The following is a 22,767-nucleotide window of genomic DNA, read 5'->3' as shown; positions in this document are numbered from 1 at the left end:
GCTAGAAACTCTGAGAACTTAGGATCTAATTTTACTTTACTGAGGACCTTTCTCTTGAGTTCTGTGTTCTTTTTCTTGACTTCTGTGTTCTTCAAATGCTGTTCAACATTAAATATGAAATATGATTATATTAGAAAAATTATAATTTGGTGATAGCATGCGTTTCTTATCTGAGTACAGAAAAAGGCCATAGTTTTTTCTTTTTTTCTTTTTTTTTTTTTTTTTTTGAGACAGAGTCTTGCTGTGTCGCCCAGACTGGAGTGCAGTGGCCGGATCTCAGCTCACTGCAAGCTCCGCCTCCTGGGTTTACACCATTCTCCTGCCTCAGCCTCCCGAGTAGCTGGGACTACAGGCGCCAGCCACCTCGCCCGGCTAGGTTTTTTGTATTTTTCAGTAGAGACGGGGTTTCACCGTGTTAGCCAGGATGGTCTCAAACTCCTGACCTCGTGATCCTCCCGTCTCGTCCTCCCAAAGTGCTGGGATTACAGGCTTGAGCCACTGCGCCCGGCCGGCCATAGTTTTTTCACAGGGTTTTTACCTGTCCCTTGCGACGATCATTCACATGGTTTCTCTCCTGGGGAGACGCAGCCACTGGCTGACAATGAGGCTTAATGTTCTACATATTCAAGCCTCCGCTTCTATTTTCAAATTCCCCTGGCTCTTCTTTTCTTGGTCTTTAACACTGAATCAGTTTCAGGGATAGCAATGAATAAATCTGAGTGTTCAACAGAGGGAAGGATTTATGACCTTGATGTCACAGGTATTCCTTCTAAGGTTAAAGAGTTAAAGATCAGCCGGGCATGGTGGCTAACACCTGTAATTCCAGCACTTTTGGAGGCCGAGGCGAGCAGATCACCTGAGGTCAGGAGTTCGACGCCAGCCTGACCAACATGGTGAAACCCCATCTCTACTAGAAATACGAAAAAATTAGCCAGGCTTGGTGGCGGTCGCCTGTAATCCCAGCTACTTGGGAGGCTGAAGCAGGAGAATTGCTTAAACCTGGGAGGCTGAGGTTGCAGTGAGCCAGGATCGTACCATTGCACTCTAGCCTGGCCGAAAGAGCAAGACTCCGTCTCAAAAAAACAAAACAAAACAAACAAAAAAAAGAGTTAAAGACCATCTTGACATTGCCTGAGAGATGATGAATTTATGTCATTAGCCATCACATTTAGAAGGGCAACAACCAAGTCACTTTCAAACATACTTTTGGTGTAACCTAGGGGCTAGCCATATTTATTTTGTTGTTTATTTATTTTTTAACTTAGAAATATCCCAGTCCATGGCAGCTCATTTGCCTCCTGAGATCTGAAAACGACCAGCCTGTTGTGAAGTGCCAAGTAACGGCATCTTCAGCTTGGGTCTGGGAGAATGTGTGCTCACAGCTGCCAGACACAGAGTCCAAATCTCCTGATGCCATCTGCCGAACCAGCCAGGCCTTTCCGCTGGAGGCACGCCTTTTGGTTCAGCACGGAATGTACCAGACCAAAGAGTCATTTTAAATTGTGTGATTTATTTAATAAATCTTATCTAAGCAGGAAGTCAATCTATTACCTTAAAAATTCCATAGTACCGGCCGGGCACAGTGGCTCACGCCTGTAATCCCAGTACTTTGGGAGGCCGAGGCGGGTGGATCACGAGGTCAGGAGATCGAAACCATCCTGGCTAACACGATGAAACCCCGTCTCTACTAAAAATACAAAAAATTAGCTGGGCGTGGTGGCGGGCGCCTGTAGTCCCAGCTACTCGGAGGCTGAGGCGGGAGAATGGCATGAACCCGGGAGGCGGAGGTTGCAGCGAGCCGAGGTCGCGCCACTGCACTCTAGCCTGGGCGACACAGCGAGACTCCGTCTCAAAAAAAAAAAAAAAAAAAAAAATTCCATAGTACCAAGATGGGGAGTGATTTCTGCCTTCAAATCCTGTTTTTTTCATGGACATCACAAATTTTATTTCCACATGAGATTTCCTGTCTGCTCAGAGTTGTTTATAGCAGATTCCCAAATATTCCCCATTCACAGCACCCTGAGTGTCACTTTTCTTCATGGCATCCCTAGGCCAAAAGACACACCCAATAGTTCTGTTTATTAGGTACGCAGAACCAAATACGTAAGAACTTAACAGGTACTTACATTCTAACAATTTAGTAGGCACTTAAAAGAAATAATATGCATACGTTTAAAGAAAAAAGTTTAATTTTATTTTTAATAATCACAACTAACTACAAATGGGTGGTGTGTGCCTGTTGGACACTGACAGCTTCTCAGCATTTGGGTCATATTGGCCAGCACCATTCGCATTTCCTGCCTCTCACTGACTACTTGCCTTTTATCATAGCAGCCCTCCAAACACCCAGCTTCACAAATGTGTCTTCAAAAGGAGCACAGCGCAACCTGCTGCTGAAACGGCAGCTTCTGGCCAAGGTCACAGATCACTGTGTTCTTGAAAATTTAAAACACCCCATGACACACCTCAGAGTTTCGTAGGCTCCTCAGTGGTTATTATCAGTGTGAATGCTACGAGTTTGTTGTATGGTTTAATTTCGTGACTTGATAGTTGTAGGTGGATTTATCTTTTAATTTTTTTAAGTCTTCATTCTATCACATTCTGAAACAGGTGTGCACGGTTAGCGATCAAAGGTGGTTTCTAATAAGTGAATGGATGTTTACTTCGGAATGTTTCAGTTTAGTTTCTGAATGTTTCAGACTAGTTTCTTTTTATTTCATTGTATATGACCTGGTTCTTTAAAGGTGAAGTAATGGAATGCAACTCGTGAGCCAACTTCATAACAGAAAATATAAGTGCAAGAAAAGCAATATCCCTTAAAGTTCAGTACTCATCTTCATTTTGTTCTGTCTTAATAAAACTTTATTCTTGGCTTGATTTCCATTTAGCTTCTCCATATACGACGTCAACTCCAAACATCAACAGTGTGAGAAATGCTGATTCGAGAGGATCTCTCATAAGCACAGATTCGGGAAACAGCCTTCCAGAAAGGAATAGTGAGAAGAGCAATTCCCTGGATAAGGTAATTGCTTTCCACCCAACACATGTGTTCTTGTAATCAATGGATTTAGCCCAAAGTAAACGTACTTCATGTTCTAGTGCATTTTTTTTTTTTTTTTTTTTTTTTTCTGAGACGGAGTCTCGCTCTGTCGCCCAGGCTGGAGTGCAGTGGCCGGATCTCAGCTCACTGCAAGCTCCGCCTCCTGGGTTCACGCCATTCTCCTGCCTCAGCCTCCCGAGCAGCTGGGACTAGAGGCGCCCGTCACCTCGCCCGGCTAGTTTTTTGTATTTTTTAGTAGAGACGGGGTTTCACCGGGTTAGCCAGGATGGTCTCGATCTCCTGACCTTGTGATCTGCCCGTCTCAGCCTCCCAAAGTACTGGGATTACAGGCTTGAGCCACCGTGCCCGGCCCGTTCTAGTGCCTTTTAAGTGTGACCTTTTGTTTTATCCTAAACCACCCAGCTGACCTGGAGTAGGTGATGAGAGCTTTAAGGTCGGGGCCCATTCCTTGAAATGCTCTGATTCCTGTTTCCACGACCTCAGATCCTGGGCAGGGTTTGCAGTGTAGCATCCTGAGTGAATGGCTCTGGTGGGTTGGACACGGAGGGACTCAAAATGCTGCCCAGCTCAATTCCCTATAGTCTTTTTTTTTTTTTTTTTTTGAGACGAGTCTCGCTCTGTCACCCTGGCTGGAGTACAGTGGCACGATCTCAACTCACCGCAACCTCTGCCTCCTGGGTTCAGGCGACTCCTCTGCCTCAGCCTCCCCAGCAGCTGGGACCACAGGCACATGCTACCACGCCTGGCTAATTTTTGTATTTTTAGTAGAGATGGGGTTTCACCATATTGGCCAGGCTGGTCTCAAACTCCTGACCTCGTGATCTGCCCGCCTCAGCCTCCCAAAGTGCTGGGATTACAGGTGTGAGCCTCTGCACCCCACCAGTTCCCTGTAGTCTTTATAACGGAGACACTGTCACCAACACAGCTCTCCACCCACAAGGGTGTTAGGTCTGAAACCAGCTCCAGAGAATAATTGATCATATAGGTAATTCAGGGATAAGAAATCACTTTATTCGCACAGCACCCACCCACAACACAGCACTTCCTCGTCATACTTAGCCTTTTTTCTTCAAACTACTAAATGCTCAGACCATTTGGAACTTTGTAGGAAAGGATAAAAGTGTGGGTTTAAACCTGGAGCCATGGTAGATTGGTATCACTTTGGGCACAGATTTTCTAAGTTACTTCAAGTTACAGACAAGCACCCGTCCCAATAAACAGCTGAGCCATTTAGGGATTTATCCCTAGCTCTCCAAAAACACCCAGAACACATCCTTCCTCAGCATCAGGTTTATAATCTTGTCATGCATCCCACGGCCGGCATTGACATGGTTATTGTTAAATGCAGCTCTGTTGAAGTGCGAGCAGCTCAGTCTGGGTGTGTCATGACGTATTGAACTTTTCCCTTGACCCCAACATGCCTTCGTGTGTAGAAGGAGAAGCTGCTCCGAAGGCACTCTGCTTGTGTCATACGCAGTGCTGGAGAGGAGGAGGAGAGCTGCCAGTCAGCCAGGAAAAACCGGGTCACTGTGGATTTTTCCCTTCTAACGATTCCACCTTTGCCAGAGGAGACAATGCACGCAACACCCTCTGTCCCACTGCCGGAAGTACTGAGTTCTCCAGTGACTCTGATCAAGTGGGAAGGCCAGAGGGTACATCCATACCAGTTTTGCCACTAATTGCCCCTGTGTTTTTCTGTAAATAAAAATATTCACATATTTTATTAATTAAGCCTATTTAATATGTGTGTGTGTGTGTGTGTATATACACACACACACACACACATAATTTTATTTTCAATTGGCCACTAGCACCTTGAATGAAATATCTTTTTTTCCACTATTGTTTTTGCTCTGATATTTGGCAAAAAAATTTTTAAATTTCAATTGGAAAGTCAACTGGGAGAGTTTTAAAATCTCCTGTGTTTGCAATCACATGATGAGATTCTTGTGCTGCTTTTTTTCTATGAGAACCTGCTGCCTAGTGGCAAAATTGCCCTCTCGTTTCCCCCAAGCTTTCTGACGTTTGCAGTGTTGAGCTAAGCTGATGATGGAGTGACCTCATCAGTTTAGGACCTTTGGATGCTGTGCTGACGTGTCCCTGTTTGTCCCAGGCAGGCACCTGCCTATTGTGTTCTCTGAGCAGTGCCCACAGCACGCCCCATGATGCACCCTGGATGACGGCGCCTGGGCTCCAGGCTTTGGGGTGCTTTGGTCACAGCGGCACCACAGGCACTTGCTGTTTCAGCTACTGCTGTTGTCGTCAGGAGGTGGTTGGTTGTGCAGTGTCTTCCGAGTCATCGTTTCTGTTCTTTTTTTTTTTTTTGAGACGGAGTTTCGCTCTGTCACCCAGGCTGGAGTGCAGTGGCCGGATCTCAGCTCACTGCAAGCTCTGCCTCCCGGGTTTACGCCGTTCTCCTGCCTCAGCCTCCGGAGTAGCTGGGACTACAGGCGCCCGCCACCTCGCCCGGCTAGATTTTTGTATTTTTTAGTAGAGACAGGGTTTCACTGTGTTAGCCAGGATGGTCTCGATCTCCTGACCTCGTGATCCGCCCGTCTCGGCCTCCCAAAGTGCTGGGATTACAGGCTTGAGCCACCGTGCCCGGCCTGTTTCTGTTCTTGATCCTAGCACACATACTTTCTTGCATGAGGTTTCAATATACTTGGCATCTCAGAAGGTTTTACTCGGTATAGCTAAAGCTGTGTTTATCCAGTGTGAAAGGTCTGTGCCTTCTGCTTGTCCCTTAGGAGGCCATGCTGAGGAGACAAGCTAGGGCTTCCATGGGCAGCATCTGAGTGTGTTATATTTGGGTGAAAGGGTGCCTGTGGTTTAATTGTCAGCAAGTTACTTGCACCTTCCAATGTGTATGATCTGACTTGATTCTAAGAATCTTTCTCTTTCGCGGGAGAAAAGGGAAACACATTTTCCTCCTGTAATTAAATAGAAAAATCACCTGTATTTTCTTTTTAGCACCAACAAAGTAGCACATTGGGAAATTCGGTGGTTCGCTGTGATAAACTTGACCAGTCTGAGATTAAGAGCCTACTGATGTGTTTCCTCTACATCTTAAAGAGCATGTCTGATGGTAGGTTAAAAAATGGAGATTTCTGTTTTGCTTGTTTCAGTACTTGGTTTATTTGTTTTTAACTTGTAATAAGTTGAAAGGATACAAAGATTTCAAAGGATTTTCTTCCTTGTTAAAAATGCATATTCAATGCATATTCAAGAAATAAGAACCTTATTGTGGGAAAATCATTTCCTTAATAATTTTATTCTAGAAAATGAGTTCTAACATGTGAATGGGCCTATTTCTTAAATGTGTATTAAACTGGGACCTACCATGTTAACTGAAGGAGCTAGAAGCACATACATAAAATAGCTTTTGACTTTAAAAAAATTTTGTTCGTCCAAACAAACTTACTGTCAACTTGAATAACTGTGTTAGTCTCTAGAATTAGAATATATGTTGTGGGCGGACCTAAGCTTTCCTTCCATTTAGAGTGTATATATTCCTGGCTTAAAGTGGGAGAAATGTTATTTTAGTTTTCTAATGGAAATGGTGGTACCATAGTAGATTATGTTTCTGTTTGAGGGTTGGACAACTACATTTTAAAATAAGAATGAACAGAACTATGAATGCTCTATCTGGACCACATAAGGCTCGCTAATGTGTATGACAGGACAGTTTCAACTCTGTTAGCTCGTCTGTGTATCCGGCTGTGTAATATAAACAGTCCCGGTAAACAATGTCACAGTTCTCATCCTGGGCAAAAATCTTATTTTTCCTACAATGAATTAAAAGGTGTGCTGTGAACTTCATTAAGGTAATTGAATTAGGATGAACTCTCCTGAAAACAAAGTGCCTTTCTTCTTGTGCTGCTTATATCTGGGGGCAGGAGGTGTGTACTAACCAGCCAGTGGAAGGAATTTCTGCTTGAAAATAGTATTTCTTTTATATCAAGCTTCCATTTCAGCAGCATTAACAGCCTGACTTTTTTTTTCCCCGACCCCAGCCAAGGTACAACCTGACTTTTTAGCTCAGATGGTAGGAAAAACCTGCTTGTCCTTAAAAGAAAGACTGGGTAATTTGTTCTTCTGTTGATTCGTTACTTTAAAATGCTATTTTTTAAAAAAAGAACAGATGAGCAAGACTTTCCCTGAATGATGACCAAATACACTAGCACAGGGCACTTAGTCTGATATTTGGGTTTAGAAAGTTGAAAGTCTTCCCATTTAAGTCAAAAGTTCTAAACTTTGCTTCATGATAATAATGAGGTTTAGCAAGCATTATAATTCTGTTTTTCCTTTGTTTAAAGTTTTCTTTAAATTATTTTAAGTTTCAAATATTGAATATGACCTATAATAGGAACATAATTGCTTTTTAAAGACAAATATACAAGAACATTTGAATTCAAGTAAAAGTTATTCTTTTTTTTTTTTTTTTTTTTTGAGATGGAGTCTCACTCTGTTGCCCAGGCTGGACTGCAGTGGCTGGATCTCAGCTCACTGCAAGCTCCGCCTCTCGGGTTCCCATTCTCCTGCCTCAGCCTCCCGAGTAGCTGGGACTACAGGCACCCGCCACCTCGCCCGGCTAGTTTTTTGTATTTTTTAGTAGAAACGGGGTTTCACCGTGTTAGCCAGGATGGTCTCAATCTCCTGACCTCGTGATCCGCCCGTCTCAGCCTCCCAAAGTGCTGGGATTACAGGCTTGAGCCACTGTGCCCGGCCGTAAAAGTTATTCTTTAAAGTCATATACATATTTTAAAAATGCAACCACCTCTTCAGAATATATTTTTATCTCAATTTTCTTCAAGTTATCAATTGTTTTCCCTTTATAATTAGAATTTGTGTGTGTGTGCATCCCATTTAAGACATCTTCTCTGACCTCCAGGGTCATGAAGGTATTCTCATATTTTCTTTGAAAGCAGTGTTATTTAAATTTTCACATTAAACTCTAAAAATCTACCTACAATTGGCTTTTGTGTACCATATGAGTTAGGGGGAGAAATTGCCTCCAGAGATGGTTAACACACAGACAACCAAAATCAGTTGTGTAACTGTGTAGCTACTCTTTCATTTATTCCACATTTAATGAGCACCTTCTACATGCTGGGCCCTTCCTCGCTGTCCTTCTTGTGCCATTTCCCTCTTCACAGAGCTTATCTCTGTCTTCCCACTCTCCCCAACCATACCTGGAGCCCAGAGCAAGGAATGGCAGTGTCACTGCCCATGCTGCTGGCCACTTTGTCTGGTGTGTGCTGAGGGCGGCCGCAGGGGTCTGCAGGGTGATCCCACCAGGCTCTCCAGCATGCACTGAGCTCCCTGGGGGCTCACCCTACCCTGATGGCCAGCCTCAAGTAGCCAGAGTCTGTTCCTCTGGAATCTCAACTCAAAACCCCTAAAGATGGAAGCCCGTGACCCACTCTTATTATTGGTCTAATAGGCCAAGCGACCTTTAGAATCAGATGCACACGATTTAAATTCCCACTCAGCCGTGATTCTTCAGACTGGTAAATGGGAGAATTATTTTACTTCTCTGAGCCTCTGTTAGCTCATCTAAATGAGAACTTTCTTCTGCCCCAGATTATGGTGAGGATTAGATGGCACAATCTATGTGAAATTGTGAGAGGACCTAGTACAGTGTCTGGCACACAACAGATTCTCAGTCTGTATCCGATATCATTGCTGCCTGTCATTGTTCTTGACAAGTGTAGAGTGAAAGCCTGTGGCCATGCATCTTCATGGGCCATCAGCATCCCCACAGCCACCCTCTCTGCTCATCTCAGGCCACAAAGACTCTGGCTTTTTCCCTAAGAGAAAATTCTTTACCTATTTCTCAACCTCAGTGTGAAATATAAGAATGCAAAAAAGGTTAGCTATTAGATGATAGAACTCAAACGACAGTAATACTAAACTGTTAAGGGTTCACACAGAGGTTTAAATGCACATACCATTCGGTACAGCTATTTTGCTTCACAGAACTTATCCTGTAGGTATAGTTAGACATGCATGCAAAGACCCACATAAAAGGATATTCATTGAAACATAATTGTAATAGCAAAAAGTTAGGGGGCAGAAACAGTAACTGTCTATCAGTAGGAGACTAGTTAAGTCAATTATGGTCTATCCACATAGAGGAATATTATGCAACTTGGAAAAACTTGAGATAGATCCAGACTATATTGTTCAGTTAAAACTCAAAGAGCAAACTTATGTGTGTAATATGCAAAGATTTTCAACAAATTCCCTGTTGGGGAGAGATCCTGTAGTAGGAGACAAGAGAGCCCAGCTTTAGGTTGTATGTACACTTGTATTCTTAGAATTTTCTAGTCTATTTAAGAGCATGTTACATATAAGTTAAGTGAGCATTATGCTAGAATGTAGCACGAGATGACTTATGATGGAATTACAGTTCAAATGTTCAAATACAGCATGTTGAAGGTGAATAGGCCTCAGGTGTGTGATATCCAGTGTAGAGTGGTCAGCTATAAAAGAGGGCAGGGAAAGGGTTTAGAGGCCTACACTCCAAGGTTCCTTCCCATTTTCACGACAGGTGATTCTCCATAATGTATATGATATATATTGTGATTCTAAGTAAATGTTTATTTTCTAGATGCTTTGTTTACATATTGGAACAAGGCTTCAACATCTGAACTTATGGATTTTTTTACAATATCTGAGTAAGTAGCTTTCTCTTTGATCATTGCCTCTTGATTGTTTTCTGGATCATTAAGAGGCTTGACGAATACTATGTAGTTGAACCAGGGGAGTCGTGTGTGTCACATCCTCACTTACTTCTTCAGCCCTTTCTCATGGACTTGGCCCTAAAACATATTTTCAGGGCTTGTGACCCAGTGATCAGTGGTCACCCTTAAAGTATTACAGATATGTGCTTGTTTTACATGAGAGGTAACTGCTTATGTGTATAAGTCATCTTAATAAAATAACACGAAATTTATTAGCTGAATTGGGTAGATACTGCTTTTCTAAGTTGAGCCTAACTTAAGCTGATGCGGAAACTGAGTCAGAAAAGTTGCTATAATTTTAAAATATAAGAAGTAAAAGTGAAATCTTATGTAGCATCTTTATCTCATTTTGGTTCGTCAATATAAGTTTCTGATTTCCTTTAAGCTCTTTACTTTTAGCAACATGAATCTACAATCCCTTTTCCAAAACTGCTGGGGCCAGATAATTTTCCAAATTCAGAAATTTTTGGGTTTCTGAAAAATTTACATATACACTATATCCCATAACATCTCAGCAGCGTCTCTCTATAGTAAAAATAAAAAATTTCTGCAGTACTATTATTGGTCACAATAATTGGATAAATCGTAACTATAAGTAGCTTTATGTCTACTATTTTGGGTCACATTTTGGTGCCAAATGTATTTGCACGAACTCAGGAGGAAAGCTGGTTTTCAGAGTTTCATGCATTTTGGAACTACAGATAAGAGACTGTGGGCCTGGCCCTCAGTGGACACTTGGCTCATAGTCTCCTGACCTCTGCTGAGTTAAAGGCAGGAGTTATGTGGTGAAATGAGGTTCAACACCAGAGGAGCTCACTGGACATTGTTTTAACTGCCTCTTTAAATACATGATTTAAAAAAACAAAACAATGTTGTTAGATATATATTTTTAAAAACTACACACTTGGTGTGTATAATCCATATATTTGAGCCAAAGAGAGAGCTGCTTATATAGATGTAAATGAGGATGAATAAGTAACTTGGAACAGGGTGCATGGTCTTCAACATGATTTCCCGGGCATGCTACCGTGGAGTGAATTATCACCCGAGTCGATGGACGATCCTGTCGGTCATGGGCTTCTGCACCGTGTTGCTTTCGCCAGCCACCACGGCACTGATAGCTACACAAGATGGGGCATCCCTCACAGGTTAATAAATTTCTCTGGGTTTGAAGGGACTTTCCAGAGGACTCCCAAAAACTATTCTGAATGAATGAGGATGTGATATATGCTGGTGCTAGACATAATGCTTATTGAATTTGTTGTTGTTAATGGATAAATAACGTCCTGAAAATAATTTTATCTTCACGTTGCCCCAATAATTTTTCATCTTGCCTGCAGAGTCTGCCTGCACCAGTTCCAGTACATGGGGAAGCGATACATAGCCAGGTACTGTGGGGCGTTTTCATCCGAAATGTGTTGTTTTCTGTGTTGCCTGGCTCTGATTGTGTGGGAATGGTCATCAGTGGCGGCTGGCGGTTGGGATTCATGGAAGCGGCCATGGGGACCGATGGCAGGTCCTTGGATTGCCACCGCAGAGCCCGGCAGTGTCTTTTGTCTGCATTCTTACAGGCGAAGTCTCATTTCATCTCACGTGCTACCTCTTGGAAAGTGTTCCTTTAGCAGGCTGTGGCTACTCTTCCATCCTGTCGTCCAAACTCCCCTTCCTTCTCTGTTCTGTCTCCTTCCCCTCCTCTTCTCCCCAGTTCTTCTTCCTGTGTTCCTTCCTTAGTGATTTCTTTTCCTCTGTTTGACTTTCCAAGGTCATTTTGACTGTTCCTGCTCCCAGCTACAAAGATACTAAAATCTCACCTAACCACTCTTCTTCTTTCTTAATGAAAGAATGTTTTCAGTCCATCTCAAATTTGTGTGGACTTCCACAAACCTCTAAAATGGAGCCTTTTGTCTTCCTACTCTTGACTAGTTGATAAGCGCTCCATGTTCTTGGCCAGAACTCCCTGGTGAGTCGCGTCACTCCCACTTTCCTGTCCAGAACCAGTCTCCTAGAAACTCCTTGCAGCTGTGTGGCTGGACACGCCTTCTTTGGGGGCGTTTCTTCACAGCACCTCTTGTCCTTACCAAGTTCTTCCTCCTGCCGCATTGCCATGAGGAATGTCTGTGTGTGTTTGTTTTCTGTGTTATGAGCCATTCTGTGTTAGTGTATTAGTGGGGTCTTGGTCTAAGTATTATATTTTTTTACTGTTGTTTTTAACAGCTTTATTATAAGTAAATATGTTTTAAGAAAAACTTAAAAATGTAGTTTTCATTGAGGTTTGTTTCTCTGTATATCAACAATTTTGTCTTATAGCGATGAAATAGGCCAGAGATTTTTAATAGACTTGCTCTTTGTGAAGATTTTCTTTTTCTGTTAACATTGTTCTTTTCTGGGGATATTTGAGAAATTTTCAGAATTACATTTTATGTTAAGAAGTAAACATGTATGTTTTCTTTTTAAAAGAAGCCAATTTAGAATTTTTGCATTTTCCTTCTGTTAATATTTTCTGTTTTTCATTGAAATGTGGTAGCACTTAAAGTTCTCTAATCTTAACTGCTTTATTTTTTATCACAACAGTAATTTTATATTTGAGTTTTGGAGCACTAAATGCAAGTATATACAAGGTGTCCTTATACCAGCAACATCTTCTACCTTGACTTGGATTCTCCCTGACTTTGTCCCATGAAGATGGGCAAACAGTAAATTCTGTCACAAAAAGGCACTGTGCTGGGCTAGCTTCACTTTTTGCAGTGACACCTACATCGCAAGATGGCATTTGGAGAATATTGTGCCAAGTAGAATAAAATGCCTCACAGCTTAAAACGGTGAATGTGAGAAGCTGCAGATTTCTGTCCCAACAAAATGTTTTAGAATCAGGTTTTGTGAAATGGTTAACTTACTTTTTTTTCAGTGGATATAAATTTAACTTCTTTAAAGAAAATCTTCCTACTTCATAAGCACCCTGTATATATTTGCATATAAAAGTGTGGACTGCCTTAAAAATAGATGGGCCAAGGAAAACGGGAGTGGAGATGGTGTGACTTTGCTCCATGCACTGTGGAAAGATATGCTCTGCTCTATACGAAAATTGCCATGGGTCTCTACTGCATGTGAAACAGATCCTGAACTAGACTGTGAACCTTGTACATGTTTGCCATCCATGGTGGTCCAGTTTGATGAACACTGTGCCTTCTTATTGTCACTTTGAAGTCACCCAGCAGCATGCAGTCGATGATAGTCCATGCATGTCCCTGTCCTCCTACACACAATAACACAGTGAGGGGGACGGTTGGCTCTGGGACAGGGGACAGGTGTCACTGCAGCCCTGGTCTCATTTTCATCTGCTCTGGTGATGGTACACAGCAGGAAGTTAGCTGTTTGATTGCTAACCCAAATCACTCTTCTGTTTTCTCTACTTGACTGCTGACAAGTTTAACAAAGTGTGTGGCTCTTCTCCTTCCTGCTTGGGTAAGAATAAAGGTGTTAAAACTCATATAATCCCTTCCATTGCATGTTTGTTCTCTGTGTCGTCCAATGCATTTTTTAATTAAAAAAAATACATGTCTTTTGCTCTTTCAGAACATATATAATCCAAAAAGATGAGTGACATTTTGACAGTTGTCAGAACACTAACCATTAGTACTGCATTGGAGTGATGCTCACTTTTTTCAGAGTAGCATCTCTAAAGTACTTTCTAAAAATAAGAAGGTCCCTGCTTTGGCCTGATTTTTGCTCCTGGGTCATCAGGTGCTTTGCGGTGAAGTGTGTGGGAGCTGCCGCCTGCCTGTGTCTCTGGCTGCTCCACCGCGCTCGGTCAGTGCATGGCCATCTCCCTCGTGCCATGTCCTGGCTTCACTAACGCTCCCCGTCTCGCTGCGGTGTAACACGTCTAACTTTTGCTTCTATCCCATTTCACTCATGTTGCAGGAACCAGGAGGGGTTGGGACCCATAGTTCATGATCGAAAGTCTCAGACATTGCCTGTTTCCCGTAACAGAACAGGAATGATGCATGCCAGATTGCAGCAGCTGGGCAGCCTGGATAACTCTCTCACTTTTAACCACAGTAAGTCCCATGACATGCCATCGTAACAGCCAGCCATCTCATGTGCCATCTCAGAGGGGAGAGCCCTAGGCCACACCTATCACATCACCAACTCGATTTTTCTTCCAGCTCAAAGCAAGTAGGATGAAGAGCTCATGGCACAGTTCCCTTCCTTGGAGGAGCGTCCTCAGCATTTGGGAGTGACACAATGTGGAACATGCTCAACTACAGCACAAAACCTAAAAGTGCCTGACCCTTTCCCCATCCCCAAAACAAAACTTGGCTGGGTCCATAGCCAGCTGTTCTCTAGTATTCTAAACATAAAGTTTGGATTCATCACCTAGAGCCAAGTTAACGTTGGCTTTCCCCTGCGACTCTGAGAACATTCGGGATGGATTTCTTTCACCCCTCCTGATCCCGTGCATGTAATTGATCAAGCGTCCACATTCTGACATTCCAGCTCTGAATGGATGTTAATCCTTGCACTGCTGTGAAAACATAAAGCCCATGAATCAATTTGTGAGGGTGTGGAAAAGCGTCCAATAACAAAGTGACTTTTTCTGTGTTTTCAGTGTGAGAAAGATATCAAGTGTGCTTGGAATTTCTGTAGACAATGGTAAGATTTAATCAGGTTGAAGTCTGCTTACGAGGCCGCTTCACTTGCAAGCCGAGACCTTTTTGTTCATCTTGCCTTCCTAACTTTGGGGCTTTCTAACTTCACAACAGAGATTCTGCCAAAACGGGAGCATATTTTTAATTTACTTTTATCAATCAGCAGAGGGGACAAGGCATCATGTGCTGTTTCTAGTAATTTAAGTGTTTTATCTTCTTAAGGGTTTCTCAGAGCGGAACACCTGAAAGATATCAACCATACAGCACTTGAAAAATTAATGAGATCATTTATAATAAATCCCATTTCTGCTAGCATTGTGTTCTCTAAATTGTTCCATCTCTTCTCCAAGCATGACACAGCTAGTTATTGTTTTACTTCAACAATTATTTGTTATTCCAAGTGCTATCTTTAATACATGGTTACTAGTATCCTTCCATCATGACTAATAATAAATTCCATTCACTGTGATTTTTCACACCTCTTTTTAAAATACAGGCCAAGAGTAAAGGCAGTGTTCCCAATGCATTGTATTAATAATAGTTTAAAGTAAGACACCTGAGGAATCAAAACAAAGCAGCTTCCCACACCTCTGCCCCCACAATGTGGGCATTATGAAGATTGTCCAGGTACAGTTAAGTGTTACAAAGATTGGCCGGGCATGGTGGCTCACGCCTGTAATCCCAACACTGGGAGGCCAAGGCAGCTGGATCACTTGAGACCAGGAGTTCAAGACCAGCCTGGCCAACATGGTGAAACCCCGTCTCTACTAAAAATACAAAAACTAGTCAGGCTTATTGACACACACATGTAATCCCAGCTACTGGAGAGGCTGAGACATGAGAATCACTTGAACCTGGGGGGCTGAGGTTGTAGTGAGCCAAGACTGTGCCACTGCACTCCAGCCTAGGTGACAGAACAAGATCCTGTCTTAAAAAAAAAAAAATTCAAAAATGTTATGAAGATAGTCTCTATTGATAAAAATCCCAGGCTTAATTTAGATAATGTCAGTCTGCCACACGCTGAGTTGGTAGCCATAAAATGCTAGTTCTGAGTTCTACACTTAGCTGTAGAATGCAATTTGAGTGATACCTTTAAGGCTACAGTACTTGATTTTTCAACATCTTTTCTGTTGGGGCTTTGACTAGCTCTACAGAAAAGGAGTTGAAACAAAACCAAGAGTGTTGTTATTTTTAAGTTTTTCTTTGCCATTTAGCAGCAGAAATTCAATCCCCACTGATAAACAGGATCTGTTGGACCTCCTTTGCTCAGATAATTTCTATAACACAGAGGCTAACTCACTAAAAATTGGTTGAAATAAATGCTTAAACTTTGAAGCACTTTTAAAAAAATCGTAAGTACACCAGTGCTCCACTTCCAAAGATAGTCATTTAGGAAACACAGAAAACAAAAATTAAATGAATCGTCCACATGTGAATAAATAACCTTAATCCATGTGAATATGTAGCAGCTCTTCCCACTGCAAATGGGTTTTGTGGTGGTAACTTGAATTGGAGGAGAGAGACAGCTGGCCTGGTGCTGCTGCTGCTGCCAAAAGCCATCTTGTTAACATGGTTTTTTTTCCATTCTGTCTTCCTGCTACCCACAGCCCTGTCCTCCTGTCTCCCTCCTCTTTCATCAGTTTTCAGTGGCACACTGTCCTCAGTCACATTTCTCCTGCTTTGCCAGTAAATAGCGTGTAGCTGATTCTTCTAGTCCACGCCTGTGTTCCTACAATTTCTGTTCATCCCGAATTGTTTCTGTTACCTCCTAAGTTGTTGCATCTCCTAGAACTCAGCCTTCTTTTATATCTCCAGTTCTCATTATGTGTTTGAGTTGCTTCAGCTTTTCCCTCCGCTAGCTCTTTGAGCTCCAAATAGTCAACTCAGACAAAAAAACACAGAGAAGGGAGTGCATACTGTATGTACATGAACATGTATGTGTGTGTGTGTTATATATATATACATGTTTGTTTACATCTCTACCTGGGTATTTTTTGGGAAATTTATGACCATATATGTCTTTTAAAAAAAAATCCCATTTAACAACAAATACAATACCTTCTGTTGGGCCAACCAATATGACATAGATCCAATATATGAGAAAGTTGCCAGGGATCCCCAGGAATCCAAAATGAATTTATTTCAGAAGAGAATAAAAATAGGAAGAGTCCCTGTACATCTGCATTATTCATTTCCTCTCTTTCTGTAGAGTAGGAAAGGCTGTGTCAGAACTCAGCTTGACCAGCAGGGAGCAGCAGAGGCCCATGGGAAACGGAATCCTTTGTAGGTCTGTCCCCATCACCACTGGTAACAGGCCGTGGAAGAAGGCACCACAGGCACTTCACATGGAACTCCAGCAAGAGCCTGTCTTTACTCTTTAATTTTGATAGGAAATGGGATAGCAAATCCCCATGCCCAAATCCCATGATGGCCAAGTAGTCTTAGCTATTGGAAAAACACCCTTAAAAGACAGGTTTGTTGTTTGGACCATTACTCAGGTGTATGGAAAATAAACTTTAGAACACTTAGGCATTGACATATTTAGTGTAATTTGTGCTCATTGTGTATCAGTGGAAGAGATTTGTGTCAAATGAAAAATTGAGAGTGATAGCACAAAACCACAAAGAGAAGGGAGGGTATACTGTAGGTATGTGAATATGTATATGTGTATGTATATGCATGTCTATAAACCACATCATGAGGTGAAAACTTAGTGAAATGTGTTTGCAAATAAGTGGTACATTTGCAAAATATATGTAAAATAACACTATGTTTACTTTGATGTCATGTGTTCTAAGAATACACCAAGTTCATTTGCATAATTCATATTTCCCACTGGTGTAATGCAGGGAACACCAGCCAAGAGGTAGCAGCATGTAAAGAAAATCTGGATTTCTTATAATTTGATCTAAAAGGCAAGTAAAGATTACTGGGTCAGGTTGCAGATAATATTTCAGATCAGAATCAGAAAGTATTTTTTAACTGAACTGGCCTTGAGTGGCATGTGCTGAGCTGCCTGTGAAGTTCATGTGGACACCTACAGCTGGAGGTGTGCAAACAGACTGGAGGAGGCCCAGCTGGGGTATTGTCCAGGTCACTTAAGCATGCCATGAAGACTTGGATGGTGTAGCTTGTCGGGCCCCATTTAACTCTGAAATGTCTTTTTTGTCTATGAAGCACAAGCAAGAAAATGAATGTAGGCGATCATTAAATTCCTTTACTGTACATCATATTGAATTAATATGAAAAATACAGAGAATGTAGACATCTCTGAGTTAAAATATTTTCCAAAAGTTTTAAAGCATGGACAATATATTTTTAAAATTGGGTAAAATGTGCTTAGATGCTTTAAACATATACTCAAAATAGTAAATAAATGTTTGTGGCCAGGCACAGTGGCTCATGCCTGTAATCTCAGCACTTTGGGAGGCCGAGACAGGCAGATCACTTGGAGTCAGGAGTTTGAAACCAGCCTGGATAACATGGTGAAATCCCATCTGTACTAAAATAATAATAATAACAATAATAATAATACAGAAACATCTGGGTGTGGTGGTGGTACACGCCTGTAATCCCAGCTACTCAGGAGGCTGAGGCAGGAGAATCGCCTGAACCCAGGAGGTGGAGGTTGCAGTGAGCCAAGATCACACCACTGCACTCCAGCCTAGGTGACAAAGCGAGTCTTCATCTAAAAAAAAAAAAAAAAAAAATTATTTTAAACAAAACACTTATTTCCTTGATTCTGAGATATGTTTCCTTGATTCTGAGGCACATTTTTGCACATTTTCTAGTATTTCTGAAGTTGGGTAGATCTTACACATTACATTGGATATGGTAGTCTGTCATTGATTGGTGTTTCTTGCAGTTGATGGAGTCTCAGAGTTGAGCAGGTCTGATACAGTGTATGTTTAAAGTCAGCCATTTGTAATATCCTTACAAAGGACTTTAGGATGTGTGGTGTGTTTAAACCAAGTATTTTCACTTGGGGCCTTTACTTCCTATGAGGTCCCATTTTCGGATACAACTCAACATTAGGTTTAAGAAAGCCACAGGGAAGAGAAAGCTGATGGCATGACACCCACCTCCTGAAGTATAAACTCTTAGATTGGAGCCTGTGTCTCCACAAGGCATTCTGAGCTTATTTGTTTTCTTTGTGGATCAAAGGGCAGACATCAGATGACATAAATTTTGCCTTGAGGTATTACTATTTATTCTCTACTCTTTGCCAGCCTATGAGGAAAACCTTTTTAGCAATAAAAATTGGATGGAAATGAATAATAGATTGTGTAGATGTTGATCAGTTTGGTGTTTTGCAAAAATGTTTGAACTCAATAAAACCATACACCATAAGTTAATATATATCTAGGAGACTAGGTCTTCTACATTTGAGAGTTCTTTCAGCAAGAAAATTCCTTGTTATTTGGTACGTATATTTTCTCATAAAACTTACTATGTTTCTGGATTCACGTTATGGGCTAGAGGGGGAAAAAGTCAAAATACAAACAAGAATTTTGGTTGCATAAAGAGTGAAGGCGGCTATCAAATGGAAGTGCCCCCTGTAGGAATATGTCTCTGACCTGCTCTTCTATCCCAAACGTCCTCTGGTGTTCAGGAAAGGCGTGTGGCCTCATGCTTCTGTCCTGCCCACCACATTACCTCTGATGTCATGGTGGTGGGGAGGGAGGAAGTTCACCGATGTGTCAGCATTCTTCATTTGAACCATGCAGGTAATGTGAGTTCGTAAAACCGGGTTAGGTTAATTCAGTGTAGACACATTTCATCCGTGGCCCCTGAGTATTTGAAAGATTTGGGGACTTTAGAATAAGTCTCGTCAGAATGACAATAGAATGAAAATTGTATAAATTTGAGCAGCGAATCCGAAGGACTGTAAAGCAGCCCGGGGCGTGTATATCAGAGAGAGCGTGTCCATGCAGAAATCCTGCGGCTCTGTCCCTGAAGAGCCAGGCTGGAGGGAATCAGCGCAGTGCCCCAGGCACCACGGCCTCCTAGTGGAAATCAGTGTGCTTCACACCGTACTCCTTACTTGCCCAGGTCAAAAGCTGCTTAATCAGCTTTCAAAACGTTGCCAACCCTTAGTTTAAGAAATTTCTCTGCCTCTTCTTGAATTTACTAGCTCAGCTTCATTTTCCTGTGTTGGTCTATACCATGGTGATTGTTGATTCAAGTCTTCCTCCTGCGCAGCTCTGTTCCAGGCCTTGAGACAGTCTCAGTCTCTGTGACCGGTTCAGCCTCTCTATGCTGCCAATTATTTTTAGGGATTTAAAAAAATAGCACTAGCTCAGGAATCCTGCTGATTTTTTAGATGAAACAGTTGAAGGAAAAGCAAAGCATAACAAAATGTGGCTAAAAGGGCCATTTCTTTTAGATTCCTGTATGACTCAGGCAAGCATACCAATTTCTGCATGAATCTGACTCCAAAGGAGAGTAGATGGTGTAATAACACTTCCCAGTACCATGTTTCCATATGTGCATACATAATTACGTAATAACTTAATTAGCGTAGTCTATTGATGATATGTTTTAAAACAGCACATGGCCAAATTCTAATTTTTAATTGTTTCAGGCTTTCAGCCCGGAGTAGTTAAATTCTATGGGAGTTCTTCAGGCCATCTCATTGGTAATGATCACCTAGATGCATTTCACCTGTTGGTGATCTAGACCGAGACAAGGACAGTTCTTTGCAGAGAAAGAAATTAAAATAAAGCCAGTTCCTTGTTAAAATTGAACCCAGACGAAAACTCATTCAGGGCAAATGGTAGCCCTCAGGAAAGGATCCCTTGGACCTGTGTGATCATTTTGGTTGGTCTGATAACAGGTGCTGTATTTTTTGCGTGTGCTCTCTTACGACAGTATGTGATCACTTTAACAGTAATCATCAACCTGTTTTCCTCTTTCATTGTCTCTGTATCTTACCAAACAAACCTCGCTGAATAAAGTCATGCCTTGGCTTACCATCATAGCAGTTCAAGTGATATTAGTACCCCAACATACCCACCTTTCTTTTCTCTAGGAGATTTCGTACCCCAAAAGCAAAAAATGAAATAGAACTAGCACGGTGCCAGACGTATTACAGATCCTCACTAAATCTGGAGAGACGTTAGCCGTGCTGCGGAGTGGAAGTGATGTGATCCGCAAACAGGGTCTCAGCACCACCTTTGTCAAAGCAAAGCAGCATTGGATAAAAGCACAGAACAGCGTTTCTATCATATTTTAAAAAGCACTTCTGTAGCTTTTAAAGCTCTTTTGTAGCCTTTTAAAAACCCCTCTATAATTCTGACATTTAAGTCAGAATGATGTATGCTAGTTACTTGATTTTCTCCCAATAGTATGTACTATGATACAGTGACCTGGATGAGGAATTTGGAGTGTAGATTCTGGGTTTTTTTTTTTTTTCCCCCATTACTGGTCTCAAGAACATTCCCTAGGTTTTCTGTACTTCATTTTCTTGATCTGTGTACAAAATGTCCTCCTCTCTGGAGTATTAGGAAAATTACTTAAGTAATAAGCGTTGCTTTATTTTTGCTCCTTGGAGAAAGACATTACATGGTGTTTTATTATATTGCCATCCTTCTTTGTAATCTAGATCAATACTGTAACATCTTTGCATCCCTGTATGTATTTCTGCTAATGCATACCATTTCATAATTTAATATCTCAACTTGTATGTCAAATTGCATTTATATCAGTACTAAATTGATTTTCCCACATATGGAAGATTTCTGTTTGTATTTAAATTATGTGTGACTAAGCTAAATTTAAATGACAGATTCTTCAAGTCCTTTTCCTAAACATTTCTTTCAGACATGTTGGCTTTTATGCTTTTTCTTAAAGCGAGTAGAATACTATGCACAGCACAGTCAACTCTTGATTATCATTCACGAGCCTTGCTGATAACGGATCCTGATGTTATTGACTTAACACCTCCATAGCACTTACTGTGTGCCAGGCACTGTTCCAAGAACTTCACAAATATTAGCAAATTTAATCCTCACCACAACCCTTTGAGGTAGATACTGTATTATCCCCATTCTACAGATGAGGCAACTGAGGTTATAAAGAGGCCAAATAACTTGCCAAGGCCACAAAGCTGGTGAGTGGTCAGAGTGGGACTCAGTGACCAGCAGCCTGATCTCAGGCTCGTTTTCTTAACCTGTGTTGTGCTGCTGCCTCTGTCTACATGGGAAACTTTGGAAATCTTAGCCTCCGCCAGCACTCCTGTTGGATAGCAGAATCAATCGACACCTGTCTGGGTCCAAGTCCTGTCTCCACTGTTGACTACCTGTATAACTTTAGACAAGTTTAGCCTTTCTATGCCTTTATTTCCTTATCTCTACCAAGGGTTCAACAGTGTTCATACTTCATAGGGCTGTTGAGGGATTAAATGAGAGAATATGTGTAAAGTTCATAGAATCGTGGCTGGTACACAGCAAGTGCATAATGTTTGCTGCAGTTATTGCCCTTTCAGAGTGGGAAAAAAGTTATAATTGAATTGAAACCTTATTACTACTTTTTCCCTTCCTTCCCTCTCCCCACCCTCACCCCCCCCCCCCAAAAAAAAAGGCAAACATGGAGACAAGCTTCCAAAGTGGGCCTTCTGGTAAATAATCAAAAGTTGACTGTGCCTACCCCATCCTGCCAGCCTTGCCTTCTGAACCACTGGGCAGTAATCTTGTGTTGTAATTCACGCAGGCTACGGCCACTCGGACGCAGATGTTCTGCACCAGTCATTACTTGAAGCCAACATTGCTACTGAGGTTTGCCTGACAGCTCTGGACACGCTCTCTCTATTTACATTGGCATTTAAGGTTTGTATCAATCAGCTGTTCGTGGTCGAGTTTTACCTTCCACATTCATTCTGCTTGGTAAGCTCAACCAGTGTAAACTGACTATGTTGCATTTGTACTTCCGCAGTTGTTTTTGTCCCTGTAAGGAAACCACTAATCTTTAAATTCCTTTAATGAAATCATTCCACAGTGAATGACTTGAATGCCCTGAAATAAAATTTAACTGGTCAGTGTGTGCTGCGTGCTTGGGCATGATGGAAACGTGATCTCTGGAGGCAGTTAACTTTTGGCTCAAACCTTGAGGATTATGAATATAGGCACCTAATCAGGCATCTCTGCCTTGAATATCTTTAAATATATCCAAATGTTATAGCATTTAAATTAGATTTTTATGTAGAAAGGAACAGTAAGTACAAACACATTCATCTTTTCAGTTTTTTTTTTTTATCAGTTACTACGTTAAATGAGAAAACCATTTCGGAGATGGAAAACGAAACTTTTTTTTT

General features: G+C 41.7%; 1 protein-coding gene across 3 annotated transcripts in view; it reads left to right on the top strand.

The window, feature by feature from the left end:
- Positions 1-22,767, top strand: part of DOCK9 (dedicator of cytokinesis 9) — a 195,795-nt gene that overhangs the window by 122,736 nt on the left and 50,292 nt on the right. For 2 of the 3 annotated variants that reach the window (XM_011933818.1, XM_011933817.1), the window contains 6 exons: positions 2,889-3,022; positions 6,032-6,146; positions 9,675-9,741; positions 11,148-11,195; positions 13,729-13,865; positions 22,167-22,282. In XM_011933818.1, the coding sequence (XP_011789208.1) occupies positions 2,889-3,022; positions 6,032-6,146; positions 9,675-9,741; positions 11,148-11,195; positions 13,729-13,865; positions 22,167-22,282 (617 nt within the window). The remainder of the gene's footprint in view (positions 1-2,888; positions 3,023-6,031; positions 6,147-9,674; positions 9,742-11,147; positions 11,196-13,728; positions 13,866-22,166; positions 22,283-22,767) is intronic. The other variant, XM_011933819.1, reaches the window with a different exon arrangement.

This window comes from Colobus angolensis, unplaced genomic scaffold (assembly GCF_000951035.1).
Source record: "Colobus angolensis palliatus isolate OR3802 unplaced genomic scaffold, Cang.pa_1.0 Scaffold13, whole genome shotgun sequence".
Lineage (NCBI taxonomy): Eukaryota > Metazoa > Chordata > Mammalia > Primates > Cercopithecidae > Colobus > Colobus angolensis.
Note: the sequence above shows the minus strand (reverse complement) of the source record. Positions and strands in the feature narration are given on the sequence as shown.